Genomic DNA, 20956 nt, shown 5'->3' on the forward strand with positions numbered 1-20956 from the left:
ACTGTAAATCCAGCATAGCGATTTCAGTGCTGTGCGCAGCTCTAAAGCCAGATTGTTGAGGGTGTAAGATCTCATGGCTTTCTACATATTCTTGGAGTTGGGCTGTTGCTATTTTATCTAGTACTTTAAGTGTAAAATTACAATTAGTGATGGGTCTTAGGTTGTTAGGGTCGCGAGGATCAAGGGTAGGTTTTTTAATCAAGGGTGCGACGGTAACCTTTTTTATATTGTTGGGTACTACTTGGTCCCGAAATGAGGTGTTGACAATTCTAGTATAGAGTGGCGCAAAAATTTCAGGATGTTGTAGGATGATCTTGGGAGGAAGTAAGTTTTCAGCGCAGGAGGATGGTTTCATGGTTGCTAACGTTTTTAACATAGTTTCTAAAGAGATGGATTGAAATTGAAACTTCTCCTTGTCCATTGGAGTTAGTTGTTCTGCAGGTAAGCTGTGTTGCGGTTTATTGGCCTGTGATAATGTAATTTGTTCTCTGGCTTTGGATATTTTATTTGCAAAAGCAGCCTGAGTGTTTTCGCATTCGGTTTGTGAGGGAATAAATTCAGGGGCCAACGCCCTAGGTTTTCCTAAGGATTTAAGAATGTCAAATAGCTTACTGGCTGAATTGGATGACGCTTCAATTTGACTATTGAAATAGTTATTTTTCGCCTCGTTGATCTTAGTTTTGTAGGATTTGTCTAATGACTTCCAGTTTGTTTTGTGGTCCTCCGTTAGTTTTTTTTGCCATTCAACTTCACTACGCTTTTTTTCCTTTCTTGAGGGAGATGAGTTCAGGCGAGAGCCATTTTTGATGGTTAAGGTTGAGTCTTACAGTTTTTTCCTCGATTGGGTGCTTTCTGATTTATTAACGTAAGCATCTGCTGGTCATATTTTTTGATTATGGTGTCACAAGAATCTTTTTCATTGATGTCTGCTAAGATGCTATTGATGCAGAGTTGCAAATCTGCTTTATCAATATTTTTAAAGTTTCTGGACAGAACTTTACTTGCCTTGTTAGAGGTTTTTTTTGCTGGGATAGGTAGGTGCATATCAAAAACTATTTTATAATGGTCAGACCAAATGCAAGGGGTGGTGACATAGTTATTGGTCTCTAGGTTGTTGGTAATGACCCAATCCAGTTGATGGCCATTAGCCATGGTAGGTTCGTGATTCATAACATTGAAGTGTATTTTTCCAATGTTTTCTCAAGAGAAATGGCTTCCTTGTCTTTTGGATCTCCACGCCACCGGTTTAAATCACCAAGGATGATTGTGGATTTATTTAGGCCTATAAGGGGATCGGCGAGAATTGTAAGTTCATCGTTGAACTCTGATTCCGAAGAAGGGGGTCTATAGATAAGTATGAAGTTTAGGCAGTTATTGTCCGTAGGACAGTGTTTAAGGTGTAGTATTTCACAGCCTGTACAGAAGGGTAAGGAGGAGAATACCGGCAGTGATTCTCGAGTTATTTAGGCTACTCCACCCCCTTTCCCGCTTCCTCTGTTAGCATAGTGGATTGTGTAACCTGTAGGGACTGCCAGGGAGCAGGTGGGTACAATAGGGTCCTGTAGCCACGTTTCCGTGATACACATTATGTCGATATTGTCTGACACGATCAAATCGTGTACACATGAAGCGTGTTGGTTAAGGGAACGTGTGTTCAGAAGACATATTTTCTGTTTTAGTGACAAGGGTTCTTTATCGTGAATTTGTTTGGTTTCTGCCCTAGAAGGGTCACTAATGGGAGCCTGTTCTACAGTTGTCAGCCTGCAGGAGGGTGTTGCGTTCACATTCGTAAAGGAATTGTGTTCAGGTATTGCTTGGGCGCTATGGGTCTTGTCTAGGATTTCCTGTGCATGTGCGTGTATGGCTCCTATTTTCTGAGACTCTTGTAGTTTGGAGAAAAGGTTGCTGAGTTCTCCTATTCCCATTCTTACCGAGGTCGTAAAATAGGGCTAGCCAGGAAAGATGAGGCAGAATTTCTGGCCAGGGACAGCAGGATCGGCGAGGACCGGCTTGCCTCTGAAGCGCCGGCGCTGAAGCGCCTGACGTTTCAGTAAATAGCCGCTAGGGCTCCTGGGAACTGTAGTTCCTACTTAGCAGAGCGCTTCACAGACACACACAAGTAATTTAAACAGATGAAATCACAAATGTTACGAGTGCTTACTCGTTGCCAAAGCTAATTCAGTGTTAGCAGGTGCAAATAAATGCAGATAAATGCAAAATGAGATTACAAAGATGTAAAATTAGTTTGTCCTGGATAAACGAATCAAGTTGATAGATGAGCTGTGACCAAAGCTGGGAGGGCCTGTAAGGTGCGGAGGGACAACGCCCTAATAGGAGCAGGACCCCTGGATGAAAGCACTGAGAAAGGGGAGCGCCTGAGGAGTAGAGACAGCTGATGGACTGTAGACACCAAGGTGGACACAAGAGGCTGCATCAGCACACACAGGGGTATTCTGGGTCGGGGGAAGCCCCTCGCCACCTAGCACACACCAGACAGATTTGAGCGGCCAAGAGGTGTGCCCATCCTATAGCGAGGACAAAAAATAGAGTGCTGTAACAACGGGCCGTGCTGGGAGTTGGTGGGTGAAAGAGTGGACTGAAAGTTGCTGCAATAGGGGTCAGGGACCACACTGGGAAGTCGACGCGACCAGTGGAGGGAGCTGCAGCGAGAGGGAACCATGAGACATTGACGGGATGTTTAAGCCTGAATAGTACAGACACCTCTGGCCCAGACACAGACGGTTGGAGCGCGACCAGGGGGGGAGGAGACTACAGGGCCATGTGGCACTGGCAGTGGACCCCCTCTCAGCACCTCCATATGCAAGCTGACTGAAAGACAGGCACAAAACCCATTATCGACGGCAGGCGCCCACTGAGGAAACAGGTATAACTGCCCAGGCTGCCACACAAGGAGCGGGCCATTCCCATGCCGGACAAGCAGCATTAGGGCAAGTCCGAGCAGACTAAGATGGAGGCATTGACCCGCAAAGGGGAAGGAGGTGGTGAGACTCAACATGAGAGCCTGTCTGTGCAGCCAGAAGCGAAAACAGACGGAAAGCAGATCCTGAAAGCTATAGCTACACTCCAGTTGACCCTAGAGAAGGGGATTGATGAAGTCAGAAAAGATGTGGGACTCCCGAGACAAGATGCAAGAGGGCTGGCGGAGAGAGTACAGTCTGTGGAAATGCAATTGGAGGAAAACAAGCAGGGTGTAGTGGCAACCCAGTTCGAGGTCCGGAAACTGAAGATGAAGTTGGTGGCGTTGAAGAGCAGAGCCGAAGACGCAGAAGGGAGAGCCTGGTGCAATAATATTCTAATACTGGGCCTGCCCGAGGGGGCGGAAGGGAGAGATCCCACGACATATGTAGAAAACATGCTCCTACAGAAGTCGGGGTGGGGACCTGTTGGAGGGCTTCACGGCGGAACGTGCCCATCGAGACCCCCCACTGTCAGGACCCACATCCAGAAACCCCCCTGGCAAGCCCATGGGCCAGAAGGGGTCTTGGTCGGGCCTCCAACAAACTTAGGCAGCCTTTGCCTAGGCCCTCCTGGGGCCAGTCCTGGCGCCTTTGGCACCAGGCTTATATTTAATGAAGACTTGTGTTTAGGGAACTACTTTATTTTAAGCGCCAGCCAACATGGAGGCATCCACATAGCTTGGCTCCTTGGAACCAAGCTATGCGGTATAGTGTTTCGGGTGTGGTACTCTAAGAACTACTTTACCTGGACTACTTTCTTGTAGCTATTTAAACCACACCCGACTTGGATAACACGCTTCGGGTTACTTTGCAATCCTGCAACGTGACGCTCATCGTGTTCTGCTGCACCCGCGAGCCTTGGAAGAACAGCATCTGTAAAAGACAAAAGGACATTGTTAGCAGCAGCGGCTTAGCTGTAATTTTCATCGTTAGCTGCCCACAGCTCCTGCGATCAGCATCCTAGGATCAGCGCGTCCCCCGGACCGACGGATCTGTAAAAGGGGAAGAAACAAGACAGACATTTTTACAACATAACGAACTGTGCCGAAAAGCTTACCTCGCAAGTCGCCCCTCGACCAGCATCGCCTCGGGATTTCATACACCGGGTAAACACCGCGATCTATGGGAAGAAAAAACAGGTTAGCAAAGGCAAGGCATCATAGCGCTACGCATAGCGCCTACTTAACACAAAGCGCTCTTAATACACCATCATTTACCGGCGAGACCCAATTCCGCCAATGCATCACATTGGACTTCCATGCACCTAAGGAAGAGAAAAAGACATTTATTAAACCAAGAAAGGAGTGCAAGAATAACAACATACAATAGCAATAAGACCTACCTGAAAGACTCAAAGCAGGCCGGCATCAGTGAAGTAACTAGTTTGCATTCGCCCACAAAGGACAACGCGCCCCTGCCAAGAAGGCAGGATGGAGAGCACAACTGAATTAACAACAAGGTGAGGAGAGGTCCAGAGGGACTGCAGGCATACGGGGTGGTGGGTGGTTACTTACCCCAGTTGCCCAGTCTTGAACATTGCCCGCCTGTATTCCAGGCAGAACTTCCCCGCTGGTCGCATGCGGGAACCGCAGAGAAGGATACCAGAGTCCCTTTGGCTGGGTGGCGTCCCCGTGGATACCAGGTGAGCGCAACACCCACCTGGCACGCCACCAATACCCTTGATTGCAAAGCTTCTGAACTACAGGGGCAGGAAGACGATCCTGGCATTCTCAAGGCAAGGAGGGCTAATAGAGAGGGGCTCAGCCAAGATAGCAGTGTTGACTGCACCGTAAAAGTACAGAAGCAAAGGCGGCCCCTGGTGCAGTGCAGCTACAAAGCATTCCGTTGCTGCACACAGAACTGGTGAGAGAGGTGTGAGACACTGGTTAGCACGAGAAGCAACTGAGCTTGAATGGACTGTGAACCGTTGGGCACTAGTTTGGCATGTTGGGAAGTTGGAGGGGGAAGTTTTATGTCAAGTTGAATGGCACACTGGACAGACCCACCATGGGTGGGTGGGCGAATCGGGAAGGGAAGTAAAAGTGTGACTTGCTGGGTGGCGGGAGGATGATACCCTACTGGTGCGCAGACACATGGGGAAGGGGAGGAAAGTAGGGGGTGGGGAGAGAAGGGTGAGAGGGATGTCCCTGCAAACAGATACCAAAGTGGGGAAATGAGTGGCATTAGGATAGTCTCCTGGAACGTGAGGGGGCTTAACAGCTATATCAAGAGGAACAGGGTGCATACTTTTCTGGTAAACAAAGGAGTGCAAGTCGCACTCTTGCAGGAGAGACACTTAACTGCCGCCAAGCAATCTATGATTGAGAGGAAGTGGGGAGGGAGAGTGAGGGGCGTGACATACTCGGTATATACAAGGGGCACCCACGGTTCCCTTTAAGCTATTGGAATGTAAGCGTGATGATACGGGTCGGTTGGTGGTAATGCACGGACTCCTGGAACAGAGAGGAATCTGTAGAACACCTATGCGCCCAACCATGGCACCGCCACCTTCAAGTCTCTGGGCCCCCGGCTAGCACCATATGATATGACATATTTCATCAATATCGCGACCATATGCAAGACAGGGGTACAAGGGAGGACAAAACAATGATCTTACTAGGCCCAGTGACATTGAGAATGTGCAAGGAGCAGGGGAGAGGGAAACAGGAAAGTGCAAGGGGCAGGGGAGGAGTGGAAAATACAGAAGGTGCTTTGTAGCTTTGGGGAGGGGAGGGGAGGGGACTTCAATTGCACCCTGGACCCAACACTATATAGGTCAGATGGGAAAGGTATGAAGAGGGCATCGGCCGCTAGAGCGCTAGTGGAACTGATGCAGGAACTGAAGCCGCAGGAAGTGCAGAGGCAGCGGCACAGAGTTCGGAGGGGATATTCCTATTACTCAAGCCCACATGGAGTACATACGCGCATAGATTACATGCTCACTGGCACTGAAGCGCTGGTGGAATTTGTGGAAGTGGAATACAAAGCTAGGGTACTCTCAGACCACGCACTGCTGCTTGTGACATGGCAGAACACGGCAAACAGCGCCCCCATCCCAACGTGATGATTGAGAGCGAAGGCACTGCAGGACGAGCACTTCAGGGAACATCTGTGGGAGAGGATAGAGGGATTCTTCAGGCAGGGGAGAACACAAGACTGCAGGAGTGCATAGCTGCCTGGGAGAGACTCCACAAGGGAGGAGCTAAACGCGGGAAACTGTTAGCTTGGATATGCAGGGCCGAAGGGAGAAAGGAATGATAAGTGCCATTAAAGATGAATATGGCGAGGAATGGCAGGCCCAAGGGGAAATTTATTCTGTCTTTAGTAGGTTCTACTAGAGCCTGTACGAGGCTGACATGGAGGACAGAACAGCAGACATTTAGGAAGCATGGGGGAGATAGAGCGGCCCCTTTTGGAACAGGAGCAGGCAGAAATGTTAGATGCACCACTCACTGTGGACGAACTACACGAGACCATAAGCGCAATACCCATGGGCAAAACACAGGGAGCAGATGGGTTCCCGGAAGAGTTTTATAAGGAATATATGATACAATATTTATAACGCGCCTATACACAAGTGTCTCAAAGAGTGACCAGTCAAGGGAGGGGGAACAGAGGGAAGACACAGACAATCTTACTAGACCCATTGACATTGAGAACGCGCAAGTGCAGGGGAAAAGTGCGGGGGGAAGGGAGAGGGGGCAGTGCAGTACATGGGATTGACAAAAATAAATAGAATAATAAAAGCAATAAGTAAAAGTGCGGCCAGCTGGTGGCAAGTGCAAGGTTAAGTGCAGACATAAGGTGTCAAGTGCTAGGAGGGGACTGTAGGGATACAGAAAACAGTCACCAAGTGCGGGAGATTCCAGGGAGGCAGTGCAGGTGTGCAACTGGAGAGGGAAGAGACCTGGGCCCGAGATCAGAGGGTAGCCAGGTGACCAGTGCAGTTTCAGCCAGGAGTTCAGCAGGGGAGAGGAGGAGAGAAAGCAGAAGCAAAGAGGAAGGTTTTGAGGTGCTTCCCAAACCGGAGATGCTGCTCCTCGAGTTTCAGGGAGGCTGTTCCAGAGGGAGGCCCCAGCCAAAGAAAGAGATCTACCCCCAACTCGTTGCTTGAAGAAGCGACTAACCCTGAAGGAGTTGGAGGTGGATGAGCGAAGAGCTTGAGAAGGAAGACATTTAGAAAGAGTAGAAGGTATTGAGGCCCCAGGTCCCAGAAGGCTTTGTGGACAATACAGAGGGTTTTGAACTTAATCCCCGCAGCCACTGGGAGCCAGTGCAGAGATTTCAGTCCTGGAGAGGCTAAGGACCAGTCTTGCAGTCCTGTTCTGGATGAGTTGCAGAGGGTGGAGAGTAGAAGCAGGCAGATTTAGCAGAGGCTGTTGCAGTAGTCCAGCCTAGGGAGCTCTGGAGACAGTGATCTTCTGCGGGGGGGGGGGGAGGAGAGGAAAGGAAGAATACCTCTGAGGAGGTGCAGCTGGTAGTGCGACTTCTTAGAGACGTCAGAGATGTGAGGAGAGAAGGTGTGTGTGTGGAGTCAAAGATGACCCCAAGGTTTTTAGCCTCAAAGGTGGCAGTAGGAAGAGGGGCAAGAGAGGCTGGCCAGAGAGGGACAGGAAAGGAGGGCGCAGGTGTGTTTTGTTGAGGAGAATCTCAGTCTTACTGTCATTAAGGCAAAGATCATTGGCGGCCCACTACTCCAGGCTAGCAGACAGACAGAGATGAGAGGAGGAGAAGAAGTGGCGGAATGGAGCCTATAAATGAGCTGAGTGACATCCGCATAGGACTGAAAGTTGGGACAGAGGGTGGCAATGCGGTGGGAAAGAAGTGCCAGGTATTAGTTGAACAGCCAGGGAAAGAGGTTAGACCCCTGGGGAAACTCCACAGGTAGAGATAGAGGAGAGGAAGGACCCAAGTTGGACTTGGAGGGTTGATCAGAGAGGAAAGAGGTCAGCCAAGCCAGGGCCCGATCAGTGATACCCAGGTTATCACAGAGACGGTTGAGCAGGATGGCATGGTTGACCGTGTCAAAGGCAGAAGATAGATCAAGTAATTTGAGAACACAGGGGGTGCTGGAATCAAGGTTGGAGAGCAGGTCTTCAGGGATGTTCAGGAGAGAAGTTTCCGTGCTTCTGGCAGCTCTGAAGCCAGCCTGATTGTCATGGAGACAACCAACAGATTCAGTGTGAAGATTAATCTGGGAGATGGCCAGCTTTTCCAGGAGTTTGCCCAGGAAAGGAGGGTGCACAAGGGAGTGCTTCAGGGGGGAAGGGAAGACTCCAGTGGCGAAGGAGTAGTTGCAGAAATCAGCCAGAGCTGGGCCAGGGTGTCAATGTGGTCGTTGACGATTTTGGAGGAACAGGGGTGAACCTGTTTTGATGAGACTTTCATAGATCGGACTTGTCTAGAAACCTTGTCTGAGGAGAACAGGGGAAGCAGCGAAGGAGGGAGGTGAGGTGGCCAAAGAAGGGCCAGAGGAATAGTAGGGAAAAGAGGTGACAGGGGGGAGAGGAAGAGAGAGAGGACAGGATGTCCTGAGTTTTAGAGAAGAAATACAAAGCCACGGCCGAGCATAGGGCTTAGGAGCGGACCGGAGAGGTAGAGACTGCAGCATGATTGGCCAGCTCCTTGCAGATTTTAAAGAGTTCGGCAGAGTTGTTAGATGCCGCAGAGATGCAGACATGGATGTGGGCTCTGTTCTTGGTGCGGACAGAGCCGGTATTGCCTTTGTAGCAGGCGGCAGGCCAGTTTGTCAGAGGATGTACCGGAAGCATACCATTTCCTCTCAGCCACCCTGCACTTGCGTTTAAGGGTGGCAACGTCAGAGTCGTACCAGGAGTTGCACTTGGCTTTGGGCTTCAAGCAGATCCTCATGACAGGGGCAAGAGCATCGAGAGTATCAGATATAGCAGAGTGAAACATGGAAAGGGCTGTGTCAGGGTGTCAGTCAGCCAAAGTGGAATGGGGGGTGAGAAAGTGGCAGCAAAAGCCTCAACATACACACGCTTCATGGGTCGGATAACCGAGAAGGTAGGTGGCAGTGCTGGAGTTGGCTTGGCCTGAGCGGTGGAGAGTGTGGGGAGAGGGATAGAGAGGGGAAGGCCTGTAGATATCAGAATATCAAGAGTATGCCCTGCAGAGTGAGTCGGGCCAGAGGGGAGGATAGAGAGTGAGAGAGAGTCGCAGAGGTCGCAAAAGAGTCCAGAGGAAGGACAGGAAGCATCCAGGTGGATGTTAAAGTCTCCAAGAAGGAGGAGTTGAGTGGTCGAGACCAGGAGGGAAGAAGAGAGGTCTACCCACTCAGAGAGGAAGGAGGAGATCTGACCAGGTGGCCCATAGATGGTAGACACAGTAAGGGAATGGCCAGGAGAGAGCGCCTGCAGACGAGGCATTCGAAAGTGGATTAGGCCTGCGTAGAAATGACAGAGGCAGGAATCCACTCAGGGAAGATCAGGACTACACCCACTCTGGGACGGTTGGACCTGGGCGCGGAGAGGATCTTGTAGCCGTCAGGGAGGAGAGTGTCAAAGCTTGTGACAGAGCTGGCCATGAACCATGTCTCAGTGAGACTGAGGAACATGGAGGTCAAGTTCTTCAAGGAGGCGGCAGATGTCAGCGGAGTGTTTGACAGCTGAGCAAGATTTAAGAGTTCTTTGGTTAAAAAGGTACTAGCCTTCTCTTCGCGGTAGTGGTAAACCGTGGTATTCCGGTTGCCGGGGTGCTTGGCGCGGGCAAGGCGGCCACGAGATGCTCCAGGAAGGTGAAAAGAAGGCAAAACTGGTTATCCCCACCAGTCAAAGGAAGAAAACTCTCCGGACTGGAGATCTCCTCTGTCGTCGGGAAAAGTGGTGAGACGGTTCAGCAGGGCTCCACCGGTGGTGTCGTCGTTGCAGGTCGGCTCAGCTTCTCCCTCCTCGGATTCTTAGATCCTGTGGCGACTTCTGAAGTTCCAGTCCCCAAAGCACTGCTTTTATGCAGCACACCCCCATTCACTCAGCCTAGCTGTCAATCAAACTTGGGCCAATCACACAAGAGTGCGACTTGAGTTGCCAAGGCAACTTAGTCCAGGGTGCCTAAACCCCTTCCCACACCCCCTCTGGTACCCAGACAGAGTGGCACCACTTTGAGGCTTCTGTGGCGAAGCCCGCCAAAAAGTGGAACAAAGGGCTCGACTTGGGTTGGAGTCACAGAAGAGAACACAAACGCCATTTTAGAATCGAGTTCTGGCAGAAAATACCAACCGGTGAATTAATATTAATTATGTAAACCGGCGGTATGTTCGAGGCTATAAGAATTAAATAATTAAAGTTGGTAGCCTCGAACAATGGGAAAATCCCATAGAGATATATTCGGTCGAATACAAAAAGTAGTATCCACTGCCACAATTCGATCAGGGGGACGGAGACGTGCCCCCTTGAACAACAGACCCCGGGGCAATCGAATTGCCCCGACCAGTGCGTCCACAATATGATGGTTTGTACCGGTTTCTGTTCATAATTTGGGACTAGTAAAGCCAACGGTGACTTTACATGCCCTGGGAGACCGTAGTCAGTCCCAGGGTATGGAGTCTAGGTTGGGGGGGGTCGCTACGACACCCCTGGGTTACAGCACGGAGGGTGCTGTGTAACCCACATCAAAAACACATGAGACCCTATGGAGTAAAAGACCCCATAGCCCATAAAATACATGGAAAGACAAAAGGAACACCTCAAATCATGTCTTTGAGTGGGAGTAAAAGTATCTCACTCTTAGCAGGAGAGAAAAAAAATAAACCCCAAAAATCCAGCAAAGCTGCTGGGGGACTGACTAGGTTTGGGAAATTAGCCTTACAGAGGATTCTCCCCAACACTCGTTAGGCGTGGTTACGGCTGATATAGCCATGTTGTTCTGCGGCTTTCTTGGGTCCCCTGGGCCTGAGCTGGGAGAAGTTGCACTCCGGGTGGGCTGGCGTTCCGTTGCCGTCTGGATTGGAGGGAGAGCGTTTGCTTCCGTTTTGATGTTTGGCTGCTGGTCCATGTATTTGGGCAAAACAGAGCCTTTCGCTAAATAAGTCTTTTTATGGCTTGATGATGATTTATGGGGGCTGCGGTGTTCCAGCCCGCTGTCCTCACTGCGAGTTCTTTGGCTTCTGAATGGTGTAGATCTCTTTTGCCAAGTCCAGCCATGTACGGCCATGGGCTGCCACTGCCACAGACTGCAGTACCTCAGCAGCACCTCTGCGGCCGTACTTGGCAAAGTGGTGCTTTTAAGCACCGACTCCTCCTTACACAGCAATGGGAATAGTAGAGACTGCCACAGACTGCAGTACCTCAGCAGCAGCATTGCTAGTGCCATATGCCATTTTAACTCACAAAAAAAAGAAAACTGCAGAATCATTACAGATGCAGGGAACTCATCTATTAGCGCTCTGACCAGGCGCTCTGGGGCAAAATAGATGCACATCTCCTAATTTGCATATGGATTGCACCAACAGAAATTACTTAACAGAAAGCACATCGCAAGGAGCACCATTAGTCTTTGATACTTGGAGACACCATGGAAGTGACTTTAAAATAAGTTGTCATAAGTAAGCAAAGTGCCAAATAATGTTGTGGTGCAAAATACCTAAATTGCACTGTTATATATGGAGCAAGTCAGGACTTTTTTAAAAAAAAAAAACAACAGCATGATAGATTAACACATAAGCTTTGAAGTGAATAACTTACAGAGCTGCAGATAAAACACAGTCTGATTATTACACGATCTGCCCAGGATCACACACTGGTTAAATGGTGAAACCGGGATGTGGACAATTTAAGCAACTGAGCACTTCTTCACAGGTTTAGTTTATGGAGATATTTATCAAGGTTACCCTTTGCATTTCTTGTACCACCCAGCCTCATCGCCAAAGGTGTGTGCGCCCTGGTCTAAAAGGATGACTTTAGAGACCATCTGATGATCATCGAACTACACTAGAAGTTTGTCCCTCATCAGTCGTCATCAGGCTGTTAAAGTCATCAGCAAATATCTCAGAATGGTGGATGACGATTTGGGGATGAGCTTAGGGTGACTTAATGAATATGCTAACATTATCCCCATTTTAGAAAACTTTGTTCCTGATGCTTTTGGGTTGACCTACTGATCACTTCAAGAGATTGCACGTTTGTCCTTGATGATTTGGGGATGATTCTGGGATGACCTACTGATTACTTCAAGAGCATTGCCATGAAACATGTTTGTGCTTGATGATTTGGGGATGATTTACTGATTACTTCAGAACATCAGAGTTTGTAGGATGATATGCGGACCAATACAGATAGTCATTCTGCTTTTGCTTAGTTGCACTTATGCTGAATGATCCCCCACTGTGGCAAGTGTAAAGCTTGAGACTATGTTGGGCCAAAGCATGCACCCGTGAGAATCCTTTGCCATCCCAGTCAAAAGCAGGCACCCATCACCCTCACAATCCCCAATGCGGCATGGATAAAGCCTGAGACTATGTTCGGCCAAAGTGGAAGAAAGAGGCCTAAACATAGCATGCACCCCCTGGGTGAGAAGCCTTTGCCATTCCAATCAAAAGCAGGAACCCAGCACCCTTGCAATCAATACATTTCCATGCTGACTTGTTAGGTAAGAATTGGTGTTGTCCCAGTGTGTGAGACTAGACAACACTTATCTGCTTGGTATTAGGTAAGCCCACCTTTTGGTATAGGTCTGAACTACACAGGATGGCAGTGTGACTGAGCAGCCAGGCCTATCTCAAGAGGGATAACTGTGAGCTGTAGAGCTCTACAAATGAAATTTGTAAATACAAGTAGCCAAGTAACACTTACACTCAAGGTTTCAGTTATAAATAGTTATTTATTTAATTAACATTTTTTAAATAAGTGTTCATGTAACAATGTAAATATACTTTTAAATTACTTTTCAGAATCAGAGCAAGTTAGTGGATAATCGTTGGATATGCTTCATACACAATTGCTACACCATGGGGTGACTTCAATCACAAGGACAGTAATGGCATTTATATATCACACTTGCAGAGTCTGAGGTTGTGGAAAGGTTTAAGGAAGGAAAAAGGTTAAACAGGTTCTCAGTATATGTAAGGACGAATAAATCTTCCAATGAAATCTAGACAAGCCTTTCCCAGCAGTAACAGTCTAAAACAAGTTACCGCCTATGAGGGACAAACCACATCAATCAGTGGGCGAGAAGAGTCTGTAGGGACCCGGGACAGCCAAAGTCAATTTGAAACAGTCTATGGAGCTGAGGCACTTCTTAGAATCAAATGTTTTGCACAAAGTTAGAGAGTTTGTTAGAAAATCACTTGTAGGGTCGCAAGCTGTGAAAACAGAGTTGGGATAAATTCTAAAAGTAAGCCACTGCAATTCCCAACTGAGAAAAGGCTATAAGACAGGTAAGTACCCCAAGTCTAAACAGTACCTCTGGTTTGAAGAAGAGTGGTTCAGCTGGCTTCTGTCCTGCTACAGCGTTGCAGACCCTGTATTCCTGAGTCTTAGTCGTGGGGACAAGAGGGAGGACATCTGTAGGGCTCCTGCGGTGGTACTTCGGAGGTCGTTGGCGGCTACGGGCTCTTTTCGGTTCAGCTGCACTTTGCGGGTTTCAGCACTTAGTAAACAGCACTGTTGCGGGTCTCTGGTACCGGTTGGGCTTCCTTCACTCCTTGGGTCTGGTGAGGGGACTCTATAGCTCTGGTCGCCCTGCTTCTGGAGGGTCCTTAGGAGACTCCTGGAGCTTCTAGCCGGATTTCAGACGTTTCACTCGACTGCGGATTACTCAACCCCTGGCACTTGGTTCTTGCAGCAATGAAGAAGTACAGCCAGACAGGGAAGATGGTCCAGTGGAGTTTGTCTCTAGGTTAGTTGGTCCCACTAACACAAGGGGAGAAGTCCATTCCGGAGCTTCTCTGTCTGAAAAGGGAGTTTCAGCACAGCAGCAGGGCTTCACTGGGCAATTCAAAGGTCCAGGAGGATGCAGCAAGCTTCGTTCACGGTTTCTTCGTCAGGTGTTTCTCCCAGTGGTTGACTCTGCCTCTAGTCCCAAAACCCTCGACTTTTAAGCAGGTTTCTCCCATTCATGTACAGCCTAGACTGTCAATCACACATCAGGGTCGCTGTCCTGAAAGGACAGCCAGCCATTCAGGACTGGTTGCATGAAGGCATTCCTAGAGACAAAGGACAGGGAGTTTCGGGACTCTCCCTCGCATCCTGTCCTTCCAGACACACTGGAGCAAGAGACGGGACTCATTGCTGAAGTGCACCAAAAGCAAGAACAACAAAGGGCTTCAATCTGTGTGACGCACAGAGTAAAACCCAAGAAAGACCTCACAAACAGAAAATGGCAAAAAAAGAAGACAGGGGCCGTTTTGATAAAATGGTCACCCCTGGGTGCTATACTGCGGATGAGGGTTCAGCCTGCGGTAGAAAAACACAATGGTAGGAAAAATTAAACCACTGCGACTAGTCATTTAAAAGTAGGGAGGGCAACATAACAATTGTACATGCGAATGTAGGATAAGGGGCTACTAGGTAACCCCCCAGCACTCCACATAAAATGGTGTGTGCTGGACCCACAAAGATTAAAGGCAAGTAAAGTCATTTTCACTTTAGTATTCTTGGGAACAGTAGTTCAAACAAGAAAAGGTATTTTAAACCTTATGAGAAATCTAAAGGATTTCTCAGTGATACTGCACTGAAGTTGATGTGTGTCACTATACAAAAAGTAGATGCATATGGAGTTTGTCAGACGCCAAAAACAGTGAAAACACATAATCCAAAGGTCAAAACACATGATGCAGTGGGAAAAGGGTCTCACTCACACCAGGGTTAAAATTAAAAAGTCCTACAGTCCAGCAAAAGAGCTGGGGGTCTCAGGTTGAAGGGAATTAGCACAGAAATGAGAATTCTCCCCAACATGACTGAACCAATGTATGCCAGTATTCACATGCACTCCTTCACACAATATTCATGTTTGCTTTGCACAAAATCCAATAATCAACAACCGTAACGAAAAGTACCTACAGGATAAAAAAAAAATCTAAAGAAAAGGATCCAAAACAGAAAGCAATAAACAAACAGAACCACAAAATCCCATCAACTACCCACAACCTACCAAATACAAGCAACAACAAACCACAAACAGCAAAGACTAAACCCAAAAGACCATGAAAAACACCAATCGAAAGAGGATGCCCACTAAGGAACACAACCCACGCATCATGCCTCGCCACAAGACAAAGAAGCCAGAAAAGACAATAGAAATAATAAGAAATCCCAAACCACTCGCGAAGGCACGGACCAGCATGATCCCACAACCCCAAAAAACTCGACAAACATCTGAGATGGCCCAAGGAGACATACAAATAACAGAGCAAAGACAGACTACAATGCTCGCTACCTGTCCACATACGACAACGTGGTAAACAAAAACAGCACAGCAACAATGAACCGACAGCCAACAAGCTTCACGAATACAGACCCAACCAGGACACCAAACGGATGACGACTAATAAACCATCCCAACCCGGTCTCCACCATGGACAATGCCCCAACCGGAACAAGGAACAAATTGTAAACCATCACACTCTACACCCCCTATATCACCAAGACTGGAACAACAGAGGGAGTATCAACCCTATTTACCACCCGGAAACGAACCAACCCCGCCATAAACCTTATCGGTCTACTCGACAAAGAAATTGACCAACAAAGAACCACCCCACCCAAAAGACTCAACCGGGAAAAACCCACCAGGAATGGAAACCCAACCAACACCACACTGGTCAGAACAAGCAATACTAACAACACAAAAGGGAAATCCAGCAAACTATACTGCAGCCTCCTCAACATTATATCCATGGCAAAACACTCAACAGAAACCAATGACCTCCTAAGCGAAGGAGGCACAGACGTGCTCTTCCTTACAGAAACCTGCTATCAGACAACTATAAAGCCATTCCAAACAAAGCAATATCCGACAATTATAAATTAATACACGCCAACAGAGAAAACCGAAGAGGAGGTGGAATCGCAATTATACACAAAAAACACGCCCGAGCATCTCGAAGCATCACAACCAACACGGAAGACTATGAATCCCTCCTAATCAGGATAGAACTCAATGAGAAATCCAACATGGTATTCCTATTGATCTACAGACCATCTTCTTACAACCCCAACTTTGCAACAAAACTAGCGGACGAGGCTGCCATGCTATCAACGAACCACGACAATCTAGGTGAAAGAGATCCCACCGATACAAACATAGATACAACAGAAGAAACACTCAACAATTGGATCACCAAGGCCATTGGCCAATTAGCACCAGCTAAAACATTCAAAGCAACACCACCAAAAAAAACTGGCAGCAAAATGGTTCACAGAAGAACTGAAAAAACAACTGCAAAATGGAGAGAACAATACACCAGACAAGACTAAATAAAATACCAAAGACAACTCAAACTGTACAAAGCAACAATCCTCAAAGCAAAAAAAACAAAACAAAACACACACTACTACGCCACAAGAATCGGCAAACAATTAATAGAAAGAACTCCATCACCCCTACACAAACACATTGTGAAAGTCACTTACACCAGAGCAGGGTCTGTGTAGTAGCTGCACAGCAGTTACTGCGTTTTATCTGGCCTTAGCCTGCGCAGGTATTATTATATATGTAGTCACTTACAACAGAGCAGGATGTGTGTAGTAGCTGCACAGCAGTTACTGCCTCTGTGGGCATTATCCTGCGCGGGTATAATTATTTATGTAGTCATTTGCACCAGAGCAGGGTCTGTGTAGCAGCTGCACAGCAGTTACTGCCTCTGCGAGCATTAGCCTGTGCCAGTATTATATATATATATATATATAGTCACTCACACCAGAGCAGGGTGTGTGTAGTAGCTGCACCGCAGTTACTGCCTCTGCGAGCATTAGCCTGTGCAGGTATTTTACATATATATACATACACACACACACAGTAACTTACACCAGAGCACGGCCTGTGTAGTAGCTGCAGAGTAGTTACTGCGTCTACGAGCCTTAGCCTGTGCAGGTGCTATTATTATATGTACAGGGTCTGTGTAGTAGCTGCAAAGCAGTTACTGCGTCTGCGAGCATTGCAGAGTCAGAACCGTACCGTAAATGAGCTTCGGAGCAGCTACTGTGTCTATGCCAACAGTAGGGTGCCCGTGTAATTTCAAAACCAGATGTTTAGAATATCACGTACTTACAATATTTAATTTCAACAAAGTGCAACACAAGCAATTACAGCTTCAACGTGCATTCCTAGAGGTTGCAAAACGGCTCCTCTTAACCATATAACGACAAAGGGTTAAGACCGTCTAAGTTGATGGATGATAAATGAAATGCATATAAAATTCACTACAAGAGCTGGATCGCAAGAACTCACTTGATGTTGCCTGGAAAACCGGACATGAACGTTTCGTAAAGGGTCGTTTTCTAGTTCCAATTCGATAATGGACAACATCAACACTCCGCCTCCACTTCATCACTTGGGCTGTTCTGCATCACGTGGTTTTCAACGTCATCACGTGGGCTGCCCTGCATCACGTGGGTTGTACGTTCACGTCATCATCATTTTTGCACGAGCTGGAAGGATTCCTCCGTTGCAAAGCGCATTTCGTATAGTTGATTGTTATTTGGTTTCTGATAAGTCTTAAAATTATCTCATGTTGATTGTCAATATTGGAGAGGGGCTATTTCTGTGTATTTTAGTGGTTTATAATGTGCATTTTGGTGGTTTAAATGTGCATCGAGAGAAGTATAGGCGGATTCCGTTTTTTTCGTTAATTCGGTGTATTTTTGGGATATGTAACGTGCATCACAGGCGTGACCCGATATTGGGGAGGGGGTAGTGGTTATTTTTGGGGTAACTACAGTTATTTATTTCTCCTGGGGGGGAGGGGGATGATTTGGAATTCCCCGGGGAGGGGATTGTTCATTTACCCCTTTGCAATGTGTGGAAAAGAAGGCTAAACTGAGGCCTTGTGTTGCTTTCATTATCAAGCACACATTTAAAGTCCCTATGAGACCTGCTAGCATTGTGTGTTTGTTTTAAAGTTTGGGATACTTTCTGAAATGCCTTTACGGCTTAATGACGTATATCTGTTAGGTGGGACGCCTACGTGCTTAGGAAGAGGATCACGGAGACAGGAGCACTCCACGCCGTACACGGGCAGGTATTTATTTTTTATTGCGCATTTATAATGCGCTTATTTATCTCGGGGAAAAGTGCCAGGTATATTTAATGATAATTATATTTTTATTTACATCGAGCTCATACACAAGTGTTTCACATCGCGGCAAGGGAGGGGAACGAGGAGAACAAAACACTGATGGGTTTATTTTTCCTATTTTGATTTTAGTTGCACCAACAGCGGATCTTTGTGGGTCTTCTTGGCTGGTATCCTCGGCTCCACCCACCCCCAAACAGAAGTGGTTTATGGCCGTGCAACACACGCCAAGGGAATTTCAGGGCAGATTTGGCTGCCACCATCTTCACCCTTATCCAGTGGTGGAAATTGAAAACATTTGGTGGGGGGTCCCACAAGGGCTGGGGTGGGGGCGGAGTTGAAGGGGCGGTGCCCAAAAGAGGCAGGGTTTGGGGGGTGGAGCTGGCAGTTGACCTCCGATCAAAGGAAATGTCCACAATAATAGTTTAAAATGGCGCAATTTCTTTCATGCTGCTTCTTTAACAAACTATATATCAATTCCACTTTAAACCACTTCCATGGCACTGGCGATGAGTTACTTCACTATGCGAATAAGAGTTTTGACCAGTGTTGCTGAGTAAATGTTCTTTAAAATGCACAATTTGCATCCCATTTTATTAAAAAACTCCCCCCTTGGTTACTATACAAACATGGTCAGAAAAGGAATGAATTGCCGTTTACAACTATGGGCCACTTTTTCATTGGTGCCCGAGAACGTTTTATGGCCCAGTACGACCCGCACTTGTAAAAGGGAGCAAACCGTACCATCCATCTGTGCACCTAAACTACCAACAGCAATGTTAGTCTACACTGTGATCTGAGCTCATACAGAGGATTATTTTAAGCAGACTGTTAAAGAATCATTAAAAAGAGCAAATACTCTAGCTAATGGTGAAAGATCAGATAATCTGTGGGGAAATCCTAGTTTAAACCGAGGGATTGTCCTGCAACCTCATTCTTAAAACCTGCTGATTTCTGATCGCCATAAGCAACGTTTTCTTTTACTTGAACCACACCTGGCACAGCTCCTGCAGCTCCCTTCTGAAAGCAGTTGGGTGGCTGCATCGTGTGGGATAGTTTCAATGATAATATCGGTATTTATTTATTCATGCAATGTTTGACGGCTGCCTGTATATTTATTTTTTATGCAATGTTTGTCGGATACAAGTATCCGACAAACATTGCATAAATAAATGAATACTCCGGGTCCATGTATCCGACAAACATTGCATAAATAAACTGGGTCGTGGCTGAGGACTGTAACTTCCTCTGGTGACCCTGTGCACCCTGCAGCTGTGACCTGTATCAAAGTCCTGCTGTGTACACCTAGGGGGGCAGAGCCATCGGCGCGCTCATGGCAGCAATAAGCTGCTCCGACCCCCCTACTCTGTGCCGCTGCGGGCGCTTTCTTTTTTTTCAAAGTAACCCAGCGCAGAACATGGGTTTGGGGTTTGCGGCGGCTGACTGGCCGGATCCCGCGATCCGGCTCCACATCTGATGCCGGATCTCTGATCCGACGAGAGCTGGCCCAATGACCAGTGCTGCAGTTATCTGCGCAACACAGCTTTCACTGTTATAATAGCAATGAGCTCACTACGACAGCATGGTATGATTTCTGTAACTTTACACCTTTACAAGGTGAGGGGTTATGAACATTGCAGGGAGATGTGCCTGACTTTACCGCTCAGTGCTGCCAGGCAGTGCAATGAGCTGTACCGGCTAGAGTCTGTACCACAAGATATCTCTTGACCCCACCCCCCCATATTTCTTTATTTCTGTATATGACCAACTTCCTTCCTTTCCCTGCGACTTCCTTGATTTACCTACGTTGTCTCACTGACTAGGTGCCTGCATGTTGCTTTGCTAGTATACAGTGAAAATGCAAACTCCTATCTAGTCTTGCCAGCAAGATAACCATGAGTATTTAGCCCTAAGAAATAGCCATACTGTAGGCAGAGGTCTTCAATCTGTGGGAGTGTGATCCAGGACCGCAAGAAAAGAGAAAATACATGCTCAGTCAGTGCAACGAGATGAGGGTGCGGGAAATAAATGCAGCCTGGACGTGCTCTTTCCTGAACTTGGATTGCGTGTCCACGCTGCGTTGTTGCTTCCTGCTGGTGACGCCAGCGTCTTATTGCCTGGTAAGGGATGCCGCTTCTCAGCTCAGACCGCCACACCACAGTTGGACGGAGTGCCGGGAAGCAAGCGTTTCATGCCTTTGTCGGTCCCTCTGCTTCCCTCTCCCCCTTTGGACCCTTGAAGACTAACGTGTGGGGAAAGGTGAGCAGGGGGGCTGGATCACTGCAATGCTGGTTCCGGCTGGACCCCCCTCCCTATGTGCCACCACCTTGCTTGGCCATAGGGGAAGAAGAGGCGAGCGGCGTCGGAAGCACGCATTGCCAGTGTTGTATGATATCCAGCTCCCCTACAGCAGATTGCTGGGCTCTCCAGCAATCTGCCGTGGGGTAGCCAGGTATCGTACAACACCGGTCTCCCCTGCTTTGGCTGTCCCTCTGCCTCGTCACCCCTCTGGTCCATGGGACAGCGCTGGCCGGGTCCGAGATCCGGCATCAGATGTCCGGCCGGATCTCGGGACCTGGCCTGCCTCAGCCATGACCATGCTTTATCAAGCCCCCCAGCTTTGCAGGGGGAAGCTGGGGGCTCGGTGACCTAATCTAAGCAGGGCTCCTTTCCCCAGCCGTCACTCACGCATTTCCTGGCTCTGTTTGCTCATCCCGTTTGTTTTTTC

General features: G+C 47.9%; 2 protein-coding genes across 24 annotated transcripts in view; one reads left to right on the top strand and one right to left on the bottom strand.

Annotated features, from left to right (window-relative positions):
* TSEN54 (tRNA splicing endonuclease subunit 54) overlaps positions 1-17531 on the bottom strand; it is a 571608-nt gene extending 554077 nt beyond the window's left edge. For 3 of the 4 annotated variants that reach the window (XM_069654778.1, XM_069654777.1, XM_069654774.1), the window contains exon 1: positions 17385-17531. In XM_069654778.1, coding sequence (XP_069510879.1) covers positions 17385-17410 — 26 coding nt within the window. In that variant the 5' untranslated portion in view covers positions 17411-17531. The remainder of the gene's footprint in view (positions 1-17384) is intronic. The other variant, XM_069654776.1, reaches the window with a different exon arrangement.
* Positions 17532-17561: 30 nt separating this feature from the next.
* LOC138582968 (salivary glue protein Sgs-3-like) overlaps positions 17562-20956 on the top strand; it is a 62944-nt gene continuing 59549 nt past the window's right edge. For 10 of the 20 annotated variants that reach the window (XM_069654781.1, XM_069654783.1, XM_069654782.1 and 7 more), the window contains exon 1: positions 17585-18174. Coding sequence is in view for 5 of the 20 variants with exons in the window: in XM_069654793.1 (XP_069510894.1) it covers positions 18074-18174 (101 nt within the window). In the remaining 15 variants the exon portion in view is untranslated. Of the gene's footprint in view, positions 18175-18360; positions 18382-20956 lie in introns of all 20 variants that reach the window. The other 10 variants (XR_011305122.1, XR_011305123.1, XR_011305126.1 and 7 more) reach the window with 2 other exon arrangements.

Source organism: Ambystoma mexicanum, chromosome 3q (assembly GCF_040938575.1).
Source record: "Ambystoma mexicanum isolate Mex_15411 chromosome 3q, UKY_AmexF1_1, whole genome shotgun sequence".
Lineage (NCBI taxonomy): Eukaryota > Metazoa > Chordata > Amphibia > Caudata > Ambystomatidae > Ambystoma > Ambystoma mexicanum.